Raw genomic sequence first — 23,770 nt, 5'->3', positions numbered from 1 at the left:
GATATAGATCACGTATCATACCCTCACAACTACTCGATATCGACCTCTGACCGTAACAGTACGTTACTCATCGATTCTTCCCTAGAAATACTCATAGGATAAAGACCGGGAAATAGCTACGAAAAGAGCTGATCATCCTTCAACGCTTTCCTTCCCTTAGGTCAAGATAGATACGAGATTTGAAGGAGTGTAGATCAGTGCAAAGAGGATATACAGCAACTTGTGAGCTCATAAACAATGCGCTGCCCGTTTGGTTTGAAATAGACAGGAGAAGATGTTGGGATTAACCTGACAGCTCATTTCGATACAGAGATCAATCGGACATCCTTTTCATCAGTTCAAACGATGTACTACGCGACAGCGGGACAACAAGCTACGCAGCAACCACCATCGAGTAGAGGGACGATCGGTGGGTATCCTAGAGGTGGACCGCCTGGGTTCTCTTCTAGATCAGCGGGTGAGTATCTCGTTTGGTACGATCGGGGGCAGGAAAGACAAAAGAAGGAAAAGAAGCTGTATTTGTCACTTGAAGGAGAAATGCTGTCGTCTGGATCAGTCGAAGAGATCGATTTGTCACCTCATGTTCATGTTATGGTAGGAGGTATCTTGACTGATCATTGACTTGGCCATATCTAGACCCAAATGATTTTCCAGCACTAGGATCACATCCATCAACTTACGCCTCACAAGCTCAACCATCCGCAGCAGGCTCGAATACGATACCTCAGCAACAGCAACAGCAAATATATCTGCAGCACCAGCAACAACAGATTGGTGGACCCCCACCGCCCCCACCTGGGATAGCTGGACCTAATCCCAATTCATCGGCAAATCAGGTACCAGCGCAGACTAACGGACCTGCTCAAGATGATTTCCCAGCCTTGAACTCTGGCGGAGGTGATTCGAAGGATGCTAGGGTAGGTCCCAAACCAACTCTTCCCCACCAGAGAAAAGGGGAAGGAATGTGTATCTAATACTTTGGTTTGGTATGGTAATTTATCAGTTATCGAATTATTTGCGAAATCAACCTAATCCTGCACAACAAGGTACATCCTCACCTAATTTACCGAATGGGATAACGTCGACGCAAATACCTCCCTCATCAACATCAGCATCGCAATCTACCAATGCTACACCCTCGACTAACCCTCCACAGGTGTTACAGAATCTAGATAACAATGCAGCATGGCAACATCAACAGCAACAGCAACAGCAGTCCAACGAACCGTTAACGAGGCCTATACAGCAAATATTGACTTCACCGGTGGATAAATGGGGATTGAAAGCTTTGCTGTATGAGATTCAGATGCATATGAATAAGACGGATAGAGGTATGCTGGTTTTTGGAGAAGAATTGGAAGAACTAGGTATGGATATCAGTGGTGAAGAGTGAGTCGGTCGATCTTTTGACATTGGTGATCTCCTCGACCTTATAGATGAGTCTTCCCCACACCTCAATTTGCGGACTGAGTGTTCCTTCTCTCCCCTGTCTTGAGCTTCCTGTTTACCAAGTACCATGCCTCTCATGCTTTGTTTGAACGGAGATCCATACGCTACGACCGTGAAAGCTCAGAGCTAACGGAAAATCACTCCCCGACAGAGCCCTATACCCATCATTTGTCACTCCATGGGCAGATGCAAACTCCCTAACTCAACCGCCGAGGATCGAAGAATCGTATCACATCCCACAATGCTATAACGTGCATGCACCTCCTGTATCGACAAAGTTACCGAACTTTACGGAAGATACATTGTTCTTGGCATTCTATATGTCACCGGGAGACGTACTGCAGCTGGAGGTCGCGGAGGAATTGTGAGTTTCCTACTTTCTTCATATATGAGAGGAGGTCAAGGGGAAAGAGAAGGGAGGTTACGACAAAGCGGATTTTCGAGGAAGGGAAACCACCAGTACTACAAGTTTGCACAGGCTATCGAGGCAATGATATCCAAGTGATCTACGATGAGCAACCTCTGGAGAGCTTTCGCTGATTCACCTTTTCTACGCTATAGATATGCAAGAGGATGGAGGTACCATACCGATCTTCAGACGTGGATAACATCACCCACCTTACCTTCTATCGACTTAGTCTCTCTACAACAGAGTTCGAATGAAGGATCTCCCCAATGGATAAGAGGACCATTCATGTACCTAGATACTAGAACTTGGACAAAACAACGTACCAACGAAGAATTCACCATCGATGCGAACCTTTTGGAAATCACTCGACCAGCTTCGATCATAGTATCAGAAGAGAAGTCACAGACACATACGCCAAGTTCGTCTGGCGGTTTGGTGAACCCAACTTCGTCAAATCAGAGTCAATCAAGTCAAAGTCAAGGTCAGAACCAGAACCAGGCTTATACTAGATAGAGTCGATAGTGATAAGTAGGGAAGGAGTGATGTTATTTCATGTTCATGTCATCCATCATCTACATGAGAGAGAGAGACCTGATCTATGTCGATGAGATAATTGTTACTGACGGGCATGAGTGATGATCTGATGCAGAAGATGATGATACATGAAAGTGAACGATGGATCTATATATGTGGAAGAAACGAGAATTGTACGTGAACAAGTTAATAAAACTACTGTCCTCACACGACGCTTTGACTTTGCTAATTATCTTTTGGGTGGTGATCAACGGTGATACAACGTAATTTACATGAATAACAGGGTGATTGTTTCGAACAATGACGAATTTCAGGTCTATCAGCTCTTGACGTACTCGCAGTCTGGGAAGATTTTCGAAAGCTTATGATCGATCTTTTCTTGGTTGGACGACCTAGTTTGGGTGGCCAGTTGCAGCTGCTGCGCTGTATGGTGAATCGTGTAATCTGCGATGTAACGCACGAAATCAGCATCAAGCCTCATAACAGCACGACATACTCGTGTCAAGTTGACCTTCAGAGCGATTAGCAAAATCCGTAACTCACGAGAACCTTCTGACCATTTGAGCCTGAGTTTGAGCTTGGGCCTCGTGATCGTTCCCCTCGCTCAATCTTTCTTCTTGATCACCATGTCCATATCCATTACTGGAATGAGATCTAGACTGGAATTGAGCTTGAGGCTGGGGTTGGTAAGTAGCTTTGTAAATACTATTTCTGCTATTGTCCAACGCTCCACCTCCAAGTCTGAAACTATCTCCTGAAATAGTTGATAATCTCTTTTCCAACCTTGCTTCATCCCTCTCACCGAGCACATCGGCATTATCAGGATTGACCACTCCGTTGATGCACAGTGCCATAGATCGTCGACGGACCATTACGGCTTCTTCTTTCCATTTTTTCTGGGCAGATTTCAGACGGAGATGTAAGCCCCAGATTGCGAAGAAGAGGGATAGAAGCGAGATGAAAGCTGCTACGGCGGTGCTATTTGTACGATCAGTAAATGAGAATCAGGGATATGATAACCTACGAGTTGAAAGTGAGGGAATGAGAAAGCTGTGATATCACTTACGTCTCCATAGCATTACCACTCTTTGGTTTTCCTCCTTTCCTCTTTATACTCTCGAATGCATTCCTACTAAGCCCAAAGGCCAACCATGCGAGGATATTCCCAAAGAGACTCATACACAGTACGAATGCCTCCAAGATCGAGAATCGTAAATGACGGATGATGGAATCTAGGTTTTTGATTCTGTATGCCTCGATTGGAATTAGGACGGTTAGACCGATCCAGATCAGGAAAGTGACGATCATCCAATAACACGATAATGGGAGCATCGTACGGACTAAAAGTGCCTCGCCGGTATTGATCATCGATGATAGGTAGGTATTGTCGCTGATATCGTGAGATACATGTCAGCTCCAAGGACTGGAGTATACAGTAAGAAGGAGTGGTAGGGACTTACGATAAAGGAGCATAAGTACAGTTGCTGGTGTTGGACACTGTAAAATAAAAGCAATTACCATCAGTATATCCTCCATTGCGGTCAACTTTGGGATTTAGAGGATGATATGCCACTTACTACACCAACCCAGTACACCTGCACTTAGAGATTCACCGTCTTCAGTCTTTATAGAGAACCAATACAGGCTCTTGATAGGTCCAGGTACAGATAAGAGGATCAATACTAGTAGGAGTAACGAGAGCGAGGTGAAGCCCAGCGATATAAACGGCTGGGAGAGAATAGGATGAGCGAAGATAGTGTTCGATATCATTATGAAGGGTATTTCGGAATAGATCTATTGTCAAACTTTTACAACTTGCTTGTCGGTTGAATCAGGGTTGGTATCTGGCGAAATGTAAGTGAATGAACTTTCTTCAGCATCGAGCTTTTCAGTTTCCAAAATGAGCAACAAAAATGGTATCTCAGATCAAAGTTAGTCGATCAAACAATCGTCTCATTCTCACCTATTGCATTACATATATCCTAGTCCGCAGATGACTGCATCTTCAGTCGAGTATCTCATTCCTCCCTTCAAAATCTGTCTATCCATTGTCTCACTGTTCATCATTTATATCCCATATTCCATATTCCAGATCGAGATGAATCCGAAACATCACCTAGCCATTCTGAAGGTACATCTCTCGGAGTATATCTCACAAAGGTATGTCGTTGAGATCTGGTAGGGCAGTTGAGGCATCCTTTGATCCTTTGACCCGTTCTTTTGGATCCTTAGGGTAGGATCCTCGTTGGCGCATGTGATCCTTTGTGCATCTAGCTCCTATATACGGAGATTGGCAGGAGAACCCGATTGTGGGGAATGAAGGGGCCATGAGAATGAGATTGAGCGAAGATCAATGAGGAGAAGGAGAAATCTAGATTAGGTGTACATCAATGGATCGACAGTTAAGGGATTCGCTTGGCATACTTTATGATGTTGTCCAGTCCCACCAAATTTTGATCTTAAAGCTGCAGGAAGACAATTTGAGAGATCTCATGTTGTAGAATATCCAAGCCTTCGGCGAAGTGATGATAAGAAAAGAAGATGCAATGACCAAGTCGACGACAATGACGTTATTCGCATGGTCGTGTGGGTACGAGCAATCAAGCGAGTGAATTGAGGTATCTTGCTGTAATACATATCCCTGGTCTGAGTGAGTGGAAGTCTCACCGCTTGCTTTGCGAAATATATGAATATGCATACACCAAGAGAGAAGACGTATCCTCTGCACAACGCAGTTTTATGTGCATGTGCATGTGAATGTGAATGTGATCTGTAACATTGGTAGGTTTATTGCATGTGAGATAAATGAAGTAATCTAATCAATTTAATCTTAATCTAAATGTGGGTTTCAAAAGTGTCGGGTCGATCACGTTCTCAGTCTAAATTAGCGTCATTTCGATGAACTAATAGCTTAATACCAAGCTAAATGACGACGAGCGTTCACGTAAACTCAGGTACATCCGCATCATTACCAAGATCTCTCTGTTGATTCTTTCTCACACTCTCTACGAGTACTGTTGGATATCGAGATGCACCTTGATGATTGGTACAGAGCATAGAGAAGAACGAGTATTATCACCACACAGTATTGCTGCTTCAGGCATGCGATAGAACACCAGTAAGCATTCCGGGATCCAGGATACGTGATTCGTCGATCTCTTTAGCTCTTGCTGTCGATCGGGTTCCAGGGATCCCATGTTATATACCCGAAAAGAGAACAAGTCCCCTAATTTTCTCGCAGTTCACTCATGACTCCACTGGGAATAACCGATGCAGTACACATGTTTGATAAGAGTCGACGAGCGCGATGCATCGCAACGACTGAGGTAGAGATGCAGAGGTCATAGCCAAAGGCATCGCTTTGGGGGATGATGGGATCTACACCGAACGAAGCCTCCTCCCGAACCCGAGTATAAGGAGTTTTCGGAATAGGCGAGGGGAAAAGCGTAGGAAAGACCGAAGCGGGAATGTGGTGTGATAGCAGCTCTGATTAAATCTGAATTGAAGGGAAGTAAAACAGAAAGGCTTCTGCGGATGTGGAAGATAGAGGCTTGGGACATCCAAGGCTGAAGACCAGATGACGGCATGGTCGAACAGGAACCGGTCCATGATACCGCTGTACATGCCATCCAAGCAGCGGGTCTGCTGAAGTTGATCGAACCTAACTGTTCTTCCCTATCCGACAATTGCGTCATTTCCGTATTCTTCAAGATATTCCCTCCACTTTTCCTCGCAGTTCCCGTTGGGGAAGGTCAAGAGATCGCTCTTTGGCATGATGTGGATCTATGCTCCTATCCTAAGCGAGAGAAGGGTAATCATCCTCTATCTCCAGCGTCATCCCACAGAGTTCGATTGCAGACGTTTTCTTGTGGAAGCTCATTTTGTAGAGATAGTGGTGTAAGAAGAGGATCAGAAGGATTAGATTAGTCAACGCAGCAGATCATCCGGAACGCAAGTCCATCGGAAATTTATAAAATGGGGCTCTTTCATCTTTTTCTTTTTACGCATGTGAGTATAGGGAAAAAGAGAAGAAAAGGAAAAAAAGAACATTTAGACTAGGAACTGACTTGGAAATAATGATCTCTCGTCTCGTGTTGTGCTTGTGAAGTATATGTTCAATTTAGCTCCAAAAGATGAAAAATCAGTCTAAAATAATTTTAGTCTAAAAACAATTCCTCGTAATAAAGAATCCAGGGAAAACAAACGAAATCCAGTAGGACGAGGACATTTATTTCCTTGATATTTTGCGTCATTCATTGGGTGTAGGACATTCCTTACTTCACCAGGTCAGGTCAGGCTGTCGTGGCTACATAACCGGGTTGAGCTGATCAGTTATGTATATATATACAAACATATCAAGACGAAGGACGAAGTCCATCTTTTAGAACACGGTCTCGACTTACATATATTCGAGACTACTAAACCCGACTCATCCCGCACGACCCCTTGAGCATCGATACTTTATCGTAAGAAGTGATCGCCGCCGTGATCGTCGGGAACGAGACTAAAAACAACCAAAACTATTCCACCAAATCAATCAACCGTAAACACCACAAGTGAAGTCTCGGACTCGAACGTATTAGACGATAATTCAATAGGAAAATTTCGCATCAAAATTGATCTGCCATCAAGGATCTTCCCGTTCCCCCACTCAAAAGATCCTTAGGTACCATCACACCCTTGCTCGATAGCACACGCACTCACACAAACAACACAGAAAGCTTTGATCGCTTAACCATCAGAAAGAGCACAGCGGAGCACGGACCTCTTCGGTATTGTAGATCACTTCGTTGTCAACGCCGCATAGCCACGAAATAAAACCCAGCACTGTACGCTTTGACTTCAGGGATCCCTTAAACACAACATCACTTTCCGTTGCTCTCGGAGTCAATCACTGAGCAAGATAGTGACTTTAGTTCTGGCCATCGATCAGTTCCAGAAACGTGGTACAAGTATAGCTTCAGAAAGCATCTGTGCACAAGTCACGGAAAATCTTTGTGTGTTGGCACAGACCTCTCTTCTGCTTGAAGGATTGCGATCTGGTCTAAAGGAAGGATTGGTTCTCACCATCTGGAAAGCGCCCGTCGTCGAGTAACCTTGTTCATACACCGGTTGTCTCGCTTGGACACTCTGTTTGATTTGAATAGAGATTCAAAGGATATCAATTTTAACGAGACCTCAACATCTCCTTCCGGGCGCGATCACCTCTCCGCGGCCATCAAGCTCAAGTGGGGAGAGATTCGTATTCTTTCACGAGTAGGTAATCATTGCACCGAACAAGACAGAGAAGATAGATTAGGAAGAATCGTTGTGCCTCTCTCTCGCCGAGATATAAAAGCTCACGATATCGACCTGATTGGGACGAAAGTTCTCTGTCTTGTGGCAAACGATCAAGGACTTCCGTTATCTCTTCTCACAATTACTCAATCGAACAACATCCCATCAAGAAGCGATCATTCCGGATCTCCCAGTTGCCCCACCTTCACCCACACACACAAACACTCGTTTAACTTTCTGGTTTCTTTCCCCCTTTTTTTTTTTCCTTGCTGTGGGAACTCTCACCTTTTACGGAAAATAACGACTTTACCCACCCTCTGTGAGTACAAGCATTTTACGAGAACAAAGTTTAGACCTAAAAGTGCTAAAACCCATTTTTGAATGAATAATAGGTAATTGATCCGTTTGATATCGTTAATATCATTGACCTATCAGACTAGCAGCATTTTTTCTGACCAAGTTAGAAAAATATCAGTTGCTGTAATCTGCAATTTCATTTTTCCTTTGATTTTTTGTAAATTCATGATACCGCCTAATAATAATGGTCAAGGACAATATACGTCCTATGATCCTCGCCAACAGCAAATCTACCAATTCTCCCCCGGTTCAGTATCGACTTCTTCATCTTTTCAATTGAACCCACCTCCTCATCCTCAATTCCTTCCAAGACCAAGTGCCAGTCCGGAGAATTCATATTCATACGCCCAGATATCGGTGGGTGGTATTCCGAATGCGGGAACGGCTTTCACTCAACAGCCACTCGGTCAGTCACAAGCAAGTTCCAGCTCGAGTAGTCTCCAAATGAACATACCACCTCCTATACCTATACAGCCTCATCCCAGAGCTTCAATCTCTTCAAATTTGCTCGACGGCGATAACGAGCCTGATACTAGCTATGTATCGGATGCGGACGCAGAGATAGAAGGTGAATTTGAATTGGACCCAGAACATAGCAGACTTCCCGATGACATAGGTTTCCCTCCCGTACCCAGTCGAAGGGAAACCTACGGGTCGTTATCTGGGTCAACGGACTCAATGGTAGATGGTTCGTTGGATGCGGGCGAAGTCAAAGAACAATCGAATAAAAGGAAGCCAAGAATAACTCTACCGAGAGGTCGAGCATGCGTTGCTTGTAGGTGAGTACAAAGAGAATCGAAAGTGTCCGCCTCTAAGCTGATTGCCCACTCCCTACCAATTCCTCGTTCGACTCAAATAGGAATCGGAAATTGTAAGTTGTACTTTACTATGTCCGTGACTAACTCAAATTTCTGATCCTAATTATCAACTCGTCCATCTTGCCCTCAGGAAATGTACAGGTGATGCACCTTGCAAGACCTGTCAAAAGGCAGGCATCGATTGTCGATACGAGGAATTACCAAGGAAGAAGCCACGAGCGATGATTCTGGAGGAAAGAGTTGGTGAGTCGTAGCTCCACCAGTAGAGTGCAAATCATGAGCTGACTTGTCGTAATTCTTTCATAGCCGAGCTGGAAGCTTGTCTGAACTTGCGCCCGAACGATCCTGTACCCCCAAGATTTCAACCATATCAGCCAACATCTGTGCCGCAGCCGGTGCACTATGCTCCTCCGCCCCAATCCTCACACAGTTTGTCCTTCGATTCCCGACCTCAGTCAGCCACATCAGTCACATCTCCACCTTCTTCGCTCACCAACAACGCTGCCAACTTTTCCTTAGTTTCCCATATCGATATCACCCATCCCATGCCCAGTCTCAACCCTTCAAGAACGGATATACTGCCCAACTCGGCATTGGAATTGGCACTTGTCCAATCGATACTTCCTTTCGTTCCATTCATAGGTATACCACTTCACTCTGCGAGATTCATCGCCTTACTCACACTTCCTCCAACTGACCCAAGACGGCCTCATCCAGCACTATTGTACATCCTCTTCGCTCAAGCTGTCAGGACTCTCGAACTCGATCGACCAGTACCGCGCATACCGTCATCACCATCTGGGATGTTCCCTCAATCATTCGCCTCTCCATTTCCTCAGCCCAATATCGACCGGAACCTCATTCTGTCCCAAGTTGGCGGAACTTCCTTGATCCTCTTAGAAAGAGCTCGACTGGAATTAGATAGAGGTATAAGGAATGTCGATCGAACGTTCGATCTCACTCGAGCAGCCATCGGTATAGCCTGGATGTTATATAGCATGGGGCATTTCATCGAAGGTTGGAACATTCCCGTCTCAAGGTTATTGATAAGTTGTGGATTACATCGGATTACTGGGACATACATTCCACCAGAAGGTGGATCAGGTATAGATCCAGATTTGATCCCTAAACCTTATGCTCCTTCTCATCAATACGCTCATTCACATTCCCTTCGACATCCTTCCAACCCCTTCACCAACAATGCCGATTTCCCAGTAGTGAGGATGAGACCAATCATTATTCCACCAGCGAGGGATGAGATTGAATTGGCGGAAAGGGTAGCTACATTCTGGGCAGCGAAGATGCAGGACTGGGAAGCGGGTATAGGATGGGGTTGGACAGTCAGCTTGGCAGATGAAATTTGTACGACAGAGTGGAGCTGGGGAAGTGGATCAGTCGAGGTGGGTACAATTCTGCCCCAATAGAATAGACCAGTAAAGATTGATGTCATTATAGACCAAATCATCCAGTAGCGTGAGCGAAAAATACAGCATTCGGGATCTATATGATCCCTCTTCGGCGGTTCACTCGACTCCTACGCTCGACACAACCTATGTTCTAGCCATAAAAAGCTTGGCATTGCTCCATCGAGCTAGCGCGTGAGTGACTCGATCAGCTGTACTTTTCTGAAAAGGTCGAGGCTGATAGTCCAATTAGCCTTTATGACTTGCCTGAATCATCTTATCCGATAACATTACCGGATGGTCGAGTTGCCACGTCCACTATCGCACCTCTCACTTCGATCCAATCCGTTCAAGTGGCCTTGAGCAACCTCAGACAACGTGTACCAGATATATTCCAGGATTACACCCAATACACTTCTCCGCCCTCTGAAGTCTTGTACGAAGGCCTTTGCGATCCTTGGTGGATAATGTTCCATTCGAACCTATACACAGCGGAGATGTTATGCTGGAGGGAACTGGCGGAACACCATTCGAACGTATATGAGAATGCGGTCAGGTCAGCTAGAGCATTGACCAACCTCGTTAGGAGGGTTCCCAATGACTCTTGGGCCAATCTCGGTAAGTCGAGCACTATCTAAATCCTTAGGAACTTGACTAACCGTGCGCTGTTCGCATCATACGTAGATCTCGTCGTGGCCCTCAACCTATCTCTCACTTCCAGGTTCCTCTTCAAGGAATCATCGAGATTGCTAGGTCTACCCCAAACCAACGCAGAGACCAATCGTATGGCGGCGGTGATATCGGCGGACGCTGAAGTACTGAGACAAGCTCTGAGCGGGACATACAACAGATACAGTCCGATTGCTGGAATGCACAGTCTGATAGTGCAGAGAGTCAGAGAAGGTTGGCCAGAGAAAGAAGGGGAATACGAGAGGATCTAGACAAGTAGTTCTCTCAATTGTAAATATCACACCAATCAATCGACGATAGACATATACAGCTCTGTACGATCAACACTTTAACGTTTACCCCATACACGACCAACAGTACATTTCATAGCATTTCTACATACATACATGGATACAAGTAGAACCCATCGCATATACGTACACTCATACACGATTTCAGAAAATAATAAATACCATGCATAAAATTATATAAACGTGCAGTTGTCGTACTAACTCACTATGCGCCCAAACTAAGTTGTTCATGTGTCATGCACTTACGAGATTTTGGGGCTGGTCACGTAATAATAGCTCAACACGGGGAACATCTTGATCGACGCGATGGAGCTTAACTTATCGTAACCCACTGTTGCTCCTCTTCTAGGCTTGTCGGTTGGATCTTTGACATAACATCTCATTGAAAAGTATGACGGCAAATGATTTAGGTTCGAACTCCTAGCCTTACCAAATTGCGAGACAAGACACCATGCATGTCAACTGATTCTGTTCGACTTGAAGCCTTAAAACCTCTCTGCGACACTACAAGCCACGTAAAAGTCTAAATAACATGGGAATCGTTCCTACCTTTACTCTACGATGAACATCTGAAAGTCGAAAAGTGAACGTACTACGCCCTAATTGTAACATAACAATGTAGCTGAGCTGTATTTATTTTCTGCAGCCCTAGATCAGTCGTCAACCCATGATACTTTAACTTCCTGTTCATCGATGTCGAGGTAGAGGGATGATCCCCGCCAAATAATCTTTCCACTAGTTGACTCGACCTTCATCAAAGACAAGATAACACAGTTCAGGTGCATAGCCTTCCTAGAGTGGAATAAAATTCGACCAGCGAGTCATTCTTCAGCACATGATCAAAATGTCGATGCCACCACCACCACCGACACAGCAACCACAACAACCGCAATCACAGTCACAATCACCTTCATATCGTGCCCCTTTCGATATCGTATGTGTTCGACCCATCCTTCCCAGACTTGCATCCCTCGCCAATTACTCATGTATATCTCTAGTTCGCTTCAATCATCGTCAGTGGGCTACTGAGTTCTCTAACCTTGGGAATAGTCTGGGTAAGTCGCACTAAAGCTTTTTATTTTTCTGATGTTTGATAAGTTATAGAAAGATAGTATGCAGCTACTGACGTTTCAGTAGGTCACAGTAAGTCGAACCTCCCTCACGGGTCAGTAAGAATAGAAAGAACCGAGATTGAGTTGAAGCGCGGGACAGGCTTTCGGTTATTTGCGTAGATATCCTAAAGACAGCTGGCATGCGAAGTTACTCGTGAGTTATCATATATCGATTGTATCATGTTTATCCTGTATGACAATCCAGACTGATGAAAATACTACTTATGTAGGTGGCGGTAAGTGATTATTTGGCCCTGATTGCAAACAGAGACTGAATTTCTCGAAATGAATTCGGACAGGCTCAAGGGGTCTTGGTTACGATTGAATCCATTGTGATTTGCGTTATGGTCGTTGAGACTTGTGCAGTGCATATTGGAGATGACACATACGTAGGTACAATTAAATCATTGTTGATATACCGGACTGTATGAACAAGCTGACTGGGATGGCATGCGTCTCCGATATACATAGGCATTGACCATACAACTCGATTCCTTGGCATGGGTTCGTTCAATCATCGGTTCAATAGTCGCATTTACAACTCAGTTGTTCATGATTAACAGGTTCATGAGACTATTTAGAAGCCTATCTCTCCATAAAAGATCTCCATACAGAACCAAAGTACTGTATTGGTCAGGTTTGACCATCCTCACACTCCTCGCGGTACTCTGTTTCCTTGCAGGCTTGGCAAATCCTATCTATCTTGGTGTGAGTATTTTCACACACAGTGTGATATTCGAAGAGACTGATTGCCTTAATTTCTATCTGATGTGTTACGAAAAGATATTGAAGAGATCGTAAGCGTTTTCTCCATCTCATTATTCCTTTCATATAGTATGTTCCGTAACTGACCAGCTCCTGATATATTCAGGAGTGTCCCCCTCGACTCACCACAGAGTTCATTCTCAAGGGCCTTCCCTATCATTTATGATACCCAATTCATCTCTCTCCTGGTACGTCATGAGAGATCCCATTTTGCACGATGACTTACTGAAAAAAGTTCACTGTGGTGATTCATGTTCCCTCAGGTCCTCGATGTGATCTTAACTGTATTATTCTCACTGAAATTACAAAAATCTCGAGTAAGTCAAAGAACCAGTAATCTCCATGATCCTAATTGATCGAGCTCGAGCTTGTTTTAATTCAGCTGTAGTACGTATCACTCGCTAACAAACATTTCTTTCTTTTCAATGCACAGACAGGGTTCGCGGCGTCCAACCGAATCATCGACGTCCTCTTAATCGTTTTAGTCAGAAATGGATTTTTGGTGACGGCACTTCAGCTTACTGCTGTAGTTATTTCACAATTCCCGTCAGTTATCATTATATGTTACGTCATAGCGTTCGAAAGTCGATATCGTGTTGGCCGAAGCTAATTACGAGTCATTGATTTCCATCCCTATGCAGTGAGAGAGCCAGCTGGAGTTTGATAACTAATAATACCATTTCGAAAGTATACGTCCTAACGGTTTTGGCAATCTTGACGAAACCTCGAGATACCCACTTGGACAGTCCCTTCAGCAGTAGACCAACAGGCGATTACGCCTCCGGTCCTTCTAGTGGGAGTGGAACTGGTGGAACTGGTGGAGGATCTTGTCAGACTTGCAGGAAACGATTACACATTCGATCTCCAACTCCACATTCGATTGGAGGACCAAAACAAGAACCTCTGAACCTCACGGAGTTCTTATCGGAGGGTAGTGTCGATAAGAGTGTGGAGCTCGATGATTGGCAAGAAGGCAAGGAGCTGCCTTTACTCGCCAGAGTTGAAGAAGGTCAGAGTCAGGTTTACTCCGCAGGAGTTGAGTATGAACCTGCCATGAGGGACGAAAGAGGTCAAGAGGATATAGTAATTAAAGTGGATAGACAGAAAGAAACTTTCGTCTCACCATCTGACAATTCTCAGCAGGCGACCAGACGTCCCAGATACAATGTCATGGGGGGTGATTTGACGCTGGAAACTAATCAGACTGTATAGATAAAGGATGTTTGTAAAGTATTTCGGTTTGTACGGATATACATACAGTATATATGTTAGCTTCTAGTTCAATGCTGTATGATCAGGTCGCGGAATGATTGATAGACACGCAGGTTTCATACTGGATTCAATGAATTATTTATATAATGCAAGAGAACTGTCGATTGTGGTACAGTCTATAAAAGTTCATGGTAGTGCGTCGCGGTGCTCGATCAAGCTCCAAGACCAGTCTTGGTATTTTTTACTATGGCGACGATACTGGCGGAACAATCGATTTCAGCTGACCGTGTCTTAGGAGAATAAGAGACTAACTCACGGTGCTTCCAGTCCCGCTCCTCTACCGATCCTGTCACCTTCTGCCCAACCCATCTTGCTCAACAGTCTATGTCCGATATTGTCCTCGCCGATCTTATCCGCCCCATGTCCGACCATATCACCTTCTTTGTGGCGGACCGAAGGCCCCGATGACTGACCCTTGACTTTCGCTTTACCACCTCGTGTGTACAGAGCTTTGTAGAAGCTACCTCCTACTTTCTGAGAGGCCGATAACAGTCTTTCAATCTTGATCTCATCGACAAGTGTACCAGATCGCTTGTTTTTCGTAAGGACGCTGTTGAAGAAGAGAGTCAGATTTGCATGGCGATACGGCGGATGTGATGAACTCACGTGAATCTGGTTTTACCACTACCTCTGGACTTGGATCCAAGGTTATAGCAATCAGCCAACATATGAACCTTCTTTCGATCGTCTTTGCCCATCGGTGGAAGTTGAAGCGTGGTTTTGCCTCTATCATCTAAGAAGATTTGAATCCTCTCGTCTACCATCTCAAGAGGCATGCTAGTGGGGATTCGACCACCCTTTCGGAATAAAGGCAGAGGGAAGTCTCCCTCTTCATCGGAGGAGATATCGAATAAATCAGCCACTTGTGAAGCCGATGCGGGAATAAGATGAGCGACGGCAGCTTGATGAGCCTTTCCTTTGCCTTTGGCTTTAGCTTTGCCCTTTCTGGAATAGCCAGCGAGCGTAGGTTCGATCTCGGCAATAAGTCGTTCAAGCTCTCGCTGTTGCTTCTTCTCAGCCTTGACCAATCGGTCCTTCTCCCACTGGGCCTGGAGCTCTGGAGGAACGAACTTGTTCTTTTTACTTTTCTTCGCGGGTGCTGAAAATACCGGTCAGACGTCAGATATATAATTGTAGAGAGCTTGTCAAACTCACTAAGTCCCCAAGTATCCCCAAAGTCTCCATTCTCGATAGACTTGAACAAGGAATTTCGGCTCTTACGATCTTTCATGTTGACATCAGTGCCGTCGAGGGCATCCTATCGAATTCATCAGTATATAAACTCTGAGCATGTAAGATGTTACTCACTTCCATGGCATTGATAAACCAGTCCGTGTCCTTATCCCATTGATTAGAACCATTGAAAAGAGCTTCTACGTCCTCATCCTCACTGTCGTCGTCCATCATCCCTTCTATGTCAATTTCGCCGAGCACAGATGAATCGTCTTCATCGTCGTCGTCGTCGTCCTCCTCTTCCTCGAACGCCTCTCGCGAATCATCAGACTGCCAATCTTCCTCATCCACTATCTCTTGCCCACCTTCCGTTAAGCCCTTGATTCCTTGACCAAACATTTTCATAGCTTCTATATCCATTTCTTCAGCATCTTCGTCATCTTGAGCATCCAATTCCTCTTCCTGTACTTTCATCTCTACCTCTCCTTCCTGTTCGTCCCTATCAGTTTGAGCGTTCAACATCGTGCCTTTCATATAATCTCTCAATAGCTTAATATCTTCATCCTCCTCGTTCTCGGCGTCTTCGGGATCAACGAATGAATCACTCTCACCACCTTGCACATCAATGATGTTGACAGGGGGTCCATCACTTCCCCAATCGATGTCGGAATCTTCCCTAGGCATCTTATTCTGTTTCCTTCGACGCGACTTCTTGCCTCTTCCACGTCGTTTCTCCCTCTTAGCAGCTTTCTTCTCTGCCCGTGAAAGTGCCTGGGGATTTACGAAAGCGCGACTGACGATTTCAGGAGCAGACGATCTGTGTTGGGGTTGGGATGATGCGCTAATATCGATAAAGATCGGTTCAGGCTTTTTGTATGTTTTGGGGACGAATAAGATCTTCTCCTCTTCTGAATCTTCTGCTTGAACATGAGTTGTCTGTTCGCCAAGTGGACGACTCTCGATAATATCGTAAGTGGGTATAGGTGTTTCATCATCAGCCTCAGGATTGGTATCGATGAAGAAAAGCGGAGTCTCGTCCTCCACCGATTCGCTTTCGTCTGCGGCGATCGGACCTCCTTCTGCCATGGGTATTATAACCTCAGTCTCTTCGATGGCGATAACATCTTCACGCTCCGGCGAGGTAGATCCGATTGCGATCGTCTCTGAGTATTCGGCGATATGCGTCACAGGGATAGAAGGGTTTTCCGAAATCGAAGTTCCATGTGACGCGGGATCGTTGTCTACGGCGAGCGAACGAGTTGCCGAGCTGAGTAGTTCTTCGAGGGCTTCATCTTGGTAATTGTGTAAACCTTCTTCTCCTTGAACAGTGAGATGTGATTCTTCGTTCAATGATGACGGAGGTGAGGATGTCGGAGGTGTTAATGGCGAAGGCTGCTGGAGGAAATCGATTTCTGTGTCATCTTGAAGATGGGTCATCTGAGGAGCGGATGGGTCGGACATGGGATAAACTTCAACATGCAGCTTGTGATCTAGCAATAAGATATGTTAGCTTTGATATCCTTCCTTGTGTAGTACGAGCTGTTACCCACCTTCTCCCATGGTGATCACATCAGCTTCACCATCTTTGAAGAGTTCTCCAGCCTTCACAAACAAGGGCGCTCTTCCTCCTCCCCATGTTACCGTTCCAGTGCCCAGACCTTTCCCAACTGTCGATCTTCCTGATCCCAAGCCTCGATGATCGCCCTTGGTTCTCGTATCAGGTTCGTGATCGTGAAACCCTAGCCCATGAACTGGAGTAGCTACTCCCGAAGGTGTAGCAGGTTGTTGGTGACCACCCCTGTGGTGCGAAGAGAAGCCTCGTCCTCTACCTCGCGGTGTCTGGCTACCTCTACCACGAGCAGTAGATGGGCCTGGGGAAGCGGAGGATGAAGGTCCGAAAGGTTGGACGTTGAACCCTGATAAAGTAAGTGAATTTAGCCCAACACGATCGTGATGATCTTCTTTGCCACCAGCTTTGATACCTTGGACAAGCAAAGAATGATCGATTCCGTGACTGACCTTCCATCTTGGTGTACTTCTGACTGTTGATCTTCTCATAGTCAAAGCCCATATTGGAATAGTCCGCGTTGAAGCTTTTCTTTGAACTTCCAGGAGTGAATCCACCACCTCTTCCACCTCTACCTCCACCACCTCTGAACCCACCTCTTCCTCGCCCGCGAGGAGTTGAGGGTGAACCGGAATTGAGAAAATCGTTGAATGACTGTCGTTGCACCATCTATACTATCGATACAATGCCAGTTATACTTGATACAAGATGATTAGAGACGTGACGAGTGTGAAAAGATGAAGGAGAAATCGTGAATATTGAGCAGGTGGATTGGTCAAGATCGAACTTGAGTGGTGATCTCCCACGTGCAGGTCAAAGTGGAGGTCGCTTTCGGGTGGCAAATCTATACATTGGGTGGCACAGTCCTAGAATCCTTTTCCTCTTCTTGCACGATCAATGCCTCGTCCGGCAGGAAGTTTCATGACACTGAGATTGGATGATATTTCGGATCATAATTTATGGCAAGGAAGGGCTCGCCAGAGGAGTATCTTTTCACCTCCATACACCTGGGCCAACACCCTTTGGGTTAAGACGCATCGTCAAGTGAGAGAAGCTCTGTTCAAAACACGGTTATAGATACAGTTGAAAAGACGTATCTAGGTACTGCAGTAAGGTAGCATCAAGACCTTTCAACAAAAAGACATCAATGAACGAGAGTCCTTGCATACGTTATCCAAGAACATATAAATTTGCCAGTTGCACTGTCTCAATCCAAACCTTGGAAGCCTGACACTGCCTCCTGGGCCATGTCAGTAGGCGAAAGACAAGATGTTCTGCTTAAGGGGTGTCAAAGCATGATACAAATGATTGATGAGGGATGAGTGGGGTTAATCGCATATACGATCCTTCTTCCGGAACCAGAAGACAAGGTCCGGTGTCCGATGATAAAATGATCAGAAAATCCTTGAGTTTGCGATGAAAGATAGACTGTTTAGACGCTGCCTTTGTACGTGTCCGTCCCACTCGTAGAGTGTACTGGCTAGATCATGCTTGGCGATATAGGCTGAACGGTGCTTTGATTACAGATCACTCCGGAGTACAATCCAGTTATAGACTCTTGCTTGCCACGATGAACCAACCACGTGTGAAATGACGTCATACCCTTTTCTATGAGTATAGGACAAAGTATGGTCAACCTTATCTATCTGCTTTGACATCTACACCCTCGCATACTCTCAAATCCTCTCGCTTGATCACTGAAATATACCCAGACAACATGTCAGAAACTACTGCCCCGCCTCCTACCGCCGGCGCCTCTACAGCCGGATCAACACTCATGAACCCCACTGCTACCCAAGCTCAAGCCCAGACCGGCCAACAAGATGCTCTTGGTGAGTCGACTGTTTCTCAGCCAAATATGACAAACAGCTAACAATCCCTCCGGTGGATAGATAAAGGTGTAGACTACGTCTTAGGTAAAGCGGGACACAAGCAGAACGTCTCTACTACTGAAAAGATCTCGGATGGGGTCAGATCAGGATTCAAAAAGGTAAATCTTCTCTAGATTCAACAGATCAGATCCAACATTATACATCTTATCATAAGAAATTGAGCAGGAGCTGATACGTCGTACGAGTAGTTAACCGGAAAAGACGTTCCGATTCAGGATAAACAATAGATGAATTTCACAAAAATTGCATTCTGACGAGAAGAAGAAGCAGAGAAGAGAGAATATAGATAGCTTGTAATGCAAGATGAATACGTCGTATGTTCCTCATTTTTGCAAGGTTGATCGTCACAACATAGCATCAGTCCACAGCAGATACGGATCAGGACGGTGTGTCAGTCATACATACAATCCATTCACCGAGAACCCGAAATATCTATCAAAGTCAATGTGTATCTACGAACCAACAAGAGAAGAAGTCTGTTTATAAGCAACAATATAAGCAATGCCCGAAGGGCTCAGAAAAAATCGAACCGCTCCAAAATACTGGCAGTGATCTATCTATCTATTGATCCACAACCGTCGAAGCACTCGATGACATAGTTTTACTCATAGTGAAAGATCTTCCAATTTCCAATTTCCCATCATATCCCAAAGTAGGCACTTCGACAGGAGTGACTGTCCCTCCGGTTCGCCGTGCTTCTTCCTCGACAGAGCTTGTAATTTGGCCTTTCTCAAGATCGATATCGGTACTCGTGTTGGATGAGGATGAATCGTTAGATTCCAATCTAATTGGAGGACCAGGTCGTTTTTTAAGGATGTTCACTCCGATTATATAAGTCACGTATGATCCCCATCTATAAGCGTATGTTAGTCAGCCGTGTCCTTATGACGGTAGGAAGGGTACTTACATTTGAGTAAGGAATAGACCAATTGCGATGATCCATACGAAGATTGACCACACTCTATCGATGGAGTTGTAGTTGAAGTTCTGGTGGAGTCCCCAGTACACCAACAGAGCTAAAGCACTTGCAGCCTGGATAAGTAGAATGATTGACATTGTCAGCTTGGACGAGGGGAAGAACAAGGAGGGGAAGGGAGTGATGACTCACCTTGAAGATGAACGTTTGTATGGAGGATATTTTAAGGATCAAAGCTACTGTTTCTTTTTTCCATTTCAATCTGTAACCCATCAAGCCGATGAAAGTCGGCTGCTCAGTGGTAGCTTGGAATAACCTAGTACCGCACAACACTCAAGTCAGTCAAGCAGCGAGTGGTGTAGTAGACGAAGACCATCGGACTTACCAGATGATACCGCTCAGCATGAACGTCGGGTTCTGAGTGTACTCGTTCGTGGTAACTCCAAGGGAAATAGCGAAGATGGTGAGTATGTGATGTGCGACACTACCAGATTTACATGTGTTGGTAAGCGCTGATTCAGATGATCCGAACAAGAAGATATAGCTTACAGAGGTAAACGCATGTTAAATCTAAAGATCAACTCGAAAAGGTATAAAGCGACGGTGAGTACACCTGCTAATCTAACGCATTTGAATTCCCATAGATGCCATTCACCCTTGAACCCTGGTGAGCCGACAAGTTGAAGGGCAAGAGCGACAGCGGTGAAGATGATAGTCATAAAGTCTATTGACGACGTTCGAGTAAGCTCGGTCAACCGAAACACAGCACCTACGAAATGTAGCTTACACATTGTTACGTTTTTCTGGAGTTCTCGAGGCAAGTCCTTGTAGGCGTTGTTGAATCGTGCGAACATGCTACATCCAAGATGGTCATTGGTTCAGCTACGTCCCAATCCGATATGTTAATGAGTTGACTCACAAGTCGGTAACTTTGGCGAAGAAGTAATAAAAGACGAAATAAACTGCGACATCGCCCGTCAGTAAATATACCTCCGCGGATATTAACTTGGAGCGAACTTACCAAAAGTCATAGTTGCATACCAAGTAGCATCCCAAGAATGTGCATCTTGGCCACTCATTGACAGTTCTATAACAAACGTTGACAAGAACCCGTTAACGTGGTTCCCGATGGTCAAAAATTAGGATGAATGGACTTACCGAGGAGACCACTGAGCTCGGACGTCTCACTCGATGCCCAAACGTCTTGAACCAATTTCTTGTTCTCTGGTGTAACGTATTTAGGAGCCAAGAACCCTTGGGTGAAATGATCACCTCTGACAGTCTCGGTATAATCCCTATCTATGCAGAATGAACCTCCCGAAAGGCTCATAGCTGGACAGTAGGTTTCCGGGTTGAGCTGGAGCATCGATGAATGGACGGCTCGACAGGCTAGGTTGTTCTCCCCGACCCTATCAATGAACAGAACATCAGCGTCCAGCTGATATTGAAATAAGTCGAAAATTGATCTGGACTGACCTGTAGAATTCTCCTGTAGGTAAGGAAGTCGCATTGGCGAGACATTCCGTCAAGGTGTCGTACTGGGCATTTCCATCTGTACAGTAAGTCATGGTTTGAGTACAAGTTGCATAGGCCATGAATTGATGTAAGGTCTGAGTGGAATTGTCATTGGACATCCCGAGCAGTTTGGCCATGTAGGGTGTCAGTTGAGGGATGATAGTATCGGTCGCCTGTTCAATCGCACAGTACCATGTCAATCTTGAGATTTCATATCACGAGTAGAAGAAGATTTACCCAGGCCCATCGTCGGAAGATCAAATCGTATTGAGTGATCTCCCTTTTGTCGTTGATCGTAAGGAATGCCTCGAGCTATTTGATGTCATGCGAAGTGTCAGTGTCAGAGTATATGGGCGGATAGAGCTAAATCAGGCAATTCATTCACCTCGATAGGATAGGTAGCATTCAAAATTGGATATTGAACTGTTCATCTCGTCAGTTTCCATATGTACAAACCTCAAATGGTGAAAGGGATTCGACCTACGTTCGAACTTGATACCAGCTGAAACGGTGTTATGCTCCACTGCAGCGGCTGTAACGTTGTATGAAATGGGTACACCGACAGGTGAAGGGACAGTAGGGCTCTGGGCAGCACCGAGGAATAGACCGAACAGCTATTGTAACATAAATAGATCAGATATAGTTCGAGCGGGTGATCCCAATATGGATATACATACGAAGTCCCTGTGGATGTGGAACTATCAGCTGGGTCATCATAGTTCAGGCCGTAGTGAAATGGCAACTTACGTAGAGTATTCTCGACCATCGATGCTAGAGGCACATGAGTTAGTATCAGTAATGTGATTTACCTGACCTTTGACGTGGCTCATACTCACTTTCCGACGACTACAGTTGTAAGATCAGCAAAGCCCAAGCAAAGTAGTCATTCTTTACTCACTGTCAACAGAACCTTTGACATCCTCAGCAAATAATGCGCTATCCATCCAAGGACAAAGTCAGCTTCACCACTCGCTCAGGAGAAACAACATGACCAACCTTTTAGAATTTAGGTCAGCTACCAAATCGCTCGTGCTGGAAGGCATAAAAGCATCGGCAAAGCTCTTGGTCACTTGAAGATATTGGAAACTTGTCAGAGCATTGACAGATAAAGTGGTAAGGAACGTGGGAGCGATCAGGCACGTTAAGGTGTTGAATCGCATTTTGGGAATGTTTGTCTATCGTCTAAACGATCAGAAAGACAAGATATTCTGGTTTATCTGCAGCTAGGTGGTCTATAATAGAATAAGATCGAGAAGAGACACCCCATCGTATCTTATATATATGTATATTTACATCGTCGCTTCGTTGGTCTATCGATGATCATCCCAATTCATCTGTATCTGAAAATAGAAGTTCACCACTTATCGTCAACCACGGGTAAGGGTCCGCTCTTCGGCTGTTAGCCATGGCTGCGGACGAAGGTAAGGTGAGGCTTCCGAAACGTTTATCTGTGAACCTCTTACACAACTTGCCCTACGATGTAACCAAAATCCACGACGATCAACGATATAGTTTGATGAGCCCTGATGATGTGATTGGCTTTTTTCGGTTCCCATATCCTTTCTTTGACTTTGATCCGCCGGATGTTGTATTGCGGTACAGGTGATATAAGGGTACGACGATCAATCCCGTTGAAGTAACGCCCATAAAACGAAAAACAGAGGAATAATAACAAACATAAAACGCCTTTTGATGGACTATGTCTTGACAGATGATCGGAAATAGTTAAAACGATAGAAGTTTTTCAGGGAAATTTCAAACTTTTTTTTCTCAAAACAAGTCTAAGATAAGAGAACTGGTTAGTTGCCTAACGTTACTTTTTCCAAAAGAAAACGAAAATCCCACGCCTCACAAAAATACCTTGAGCTTCACCTCGAATCATCCGTACTCCTACTGCATGCATTATCGGATTTGTCATATTCGTACCAAGATGCGGGAACTTGTACGGCACAAGTCGTAGGTGGTATGCCGAATGATGAATGCTAAGGGTCCTTACGAGTACCCTGATACTTCACTCTAGGTGAACATCCACTTGCTGTCAGTTGATCGACAAGGCAAACAAACACCAAAGGAGAACACAAATATTCATTCAGAACAGGATAAACACACTGTATGATATTTTTGATTGATCGGTCAGAGAATGAATGTCTGAGTCCGAACCAAACCGAAATATCCTTTCCCTATATGATGACGACCGCAGCACGGAGCCGATTATGAGAAGCCCAGTGCTGTGTGTGTTCCCCTCGACGTGTATAAAGTTTCAAGAAGAGTTACCAGCTAGAGATTCCAAATAATCGTCTCAGCCAGCTATTTACAGAGCATAAGGTTGTT

At 45.0% G+C, this 23,770-nt stretch overlaps 7 protein-coding genes across 7 annotated transcripts; 4 read left to right on the top strand and 3 right to left on the bottom strand.

The window, feature by feature from the left end:
- Positions 1-345: 345 nt before the first annotated feature.
- Positions 346-2,371, top strand: V865_007561 (uncharacterized protein; the record flags this gene model as incomplete). Its single annotated transcript, XM_066231307.1, has 5 exons — positions 346-457; positions 637-917; positions 1,004-1,389; positions 1,601-1,813; positions 2,011-2,371. 5 exons carry the CDS (start codon positions 346-348, stop codon positions 2,369-2,371), a joined length of 1,353 nt encoding a protein of 450 aa, XP_066087404.1.
- Positions 2,372-2,784: 413 nt separating this feature from the next.
- On the bottom strand, positions 2,785-4,162 carry V865_007560 (uncharacterized protein; the record flags this gene model as incomplete). The annotated part of the gene is made up of 5 exons (XM_066231306.1): positions 2,785-2,836; positions 2,936-3,370; positions 3,459-3,782; positions 3,853-3,889; positions 3,970-4,162. 5 exons carry the CDS (start codon positions 4,160-4,162, stop codon positions 2,785-2,787), a joined length of 1,041 nt encoding a protein of 346 aa, XP_066087403.1.
- Positions 4,163-8,191: 4,029 nt separating this feature from the next.
- Positions 8,192-11,188, top strand: V865_007559 (uncharacterized protein; the record flags this gene model as incomplete). The annotated part of the gene is made up of 6 exons (XM_066231305.1): positions 8,192-8,805; positions 8,975-9,087; positions 9,151-10,244; positions 10,300-10,442; positions 10,501-10,865; positions 10,932-11,188. 6 exons carry the CDS (start codon positions 8,192-8,194, stop codon positions 11,186-11,188), a joined length of 2,586 nt encoding a protein of 861 aa, XP_066087402.1.
- Positions 11,189-12,071: 883 nt separating this feature from the next.
- Positions 12,072-14,316, top strand: V865_007558 (uncharacterized protein; the record flags this gene model as incomplete). Its single annotated transcript, XM_066231304.1, has 11 exons — positions 12,072-12,161; positions 12,226-12,282; positions 12,440-12,493; positions 12,570-12,575; positions 12,639-12,728; positions 12,811-13,047; positions 13,123-13,136; positions 13,211-13,292; positions 13,368-13,421; positions 13,538-13,650; positions 13,746-14,316. 11 exons carry the CDS (start codon positions 12,072-12,074, stop codon positions 14,314-14,316), a joined length of 1,368 nt encoding a protein of 455 aa, XP_066087401.1.
- A 212-nt stretch (positions 14,317-14,528) lies between these two features.
- Positions 14,529-17,785, bottom strand: V865_007557 (uncharacterized protein; the record flags this gene model as incomplete). Its single annotated transcript, XM_066231303.1, has 7 exons — positions 14,529-14,574; positions 14,633-14,926; positions 14,983-15,475; positions 15,532-15,634; positions 15,685-17,039; positions 17,100-17,465; positions 17,569-17,785. 7 exons carry the CDS (start codon positions 17,783-17,785, stop codon positions 14,529-14,531), a joined length of 2,874 nt encoding a protein of 957 aa, XP_066087400.1.
- Positions 17,786-18,833: 1,048 nt separating this feature from the next.
- Positions 18,834-19,235, top strand: V865_007556 (uncharacterized protein; the record flags this gene model as incomplete). The annotated part of the gene is made up of 3 exons (XM_066231302.1): positions 18,834-18,948; positions 19,009-19,106; positions 19,197-19,235. The coding sequence occupies 3 exons, from the start codon at positions 18,834-18,836 to the stop codon at positions 19,233-19,235; spliced, it is 252 nt and encodes an 83-aa protein (XP_066087399.1).
- Positions 19,236-19,569: 334 nt separating this feature from the next.
- V865_007555 (uncharacterized protein) lies at positions 19,570-22,599 on the bottom strand (the record flags this gene model as incomplete). Its single annotated transcript, XM_066231301.1, has 18 exons — positions 19,570-19,861; positions 19,916-20,040; positions 20,117-20,240; positions 20,310-20,408; positions 20,474-20,648; positions 20,712-20,779; positions 20,844-20,886; positions 20,946-21,011; positions 21,083-21,333; positions 21,401-21,612; positions 21,677-21,751; positions 21,825-21,862; positions 21,924-22,053; positions 22,117-22,123; positions 22,187-22,210; positions 22,276-22,285; positions 22,338-22,375; positions 22,436-22,599. 18 exons carry the CDS (start codon positions 22,597-22,599, stop codon positions 19,570-19,572), a joined length of 1,941 nt encoding a protein of 646 aa, XP_066087398.1.
- Positions 22,600-23,770: the final 1,171 nt, after the last annotated feature.

This window comes from Kwoniella europaea, chromosome 2 (genome assembly GCF_036810445.1).
Source record: "Kwoniella europaea PYCC6329 chromosome 2, complete sequence".
Classification (NCBI taxonomy): Eukaryota; Fungi; Basidiomycota; class Tremellomycetes; order Tremellales; family Cryptococcaceae; genus Kwoniella; species Kwoniella europaea.
The sequence above is the reverse complement of the archived record's forward strand: the minus strand, read 5'-3'. Positions and strand labels throughout refer to the sequence as shown.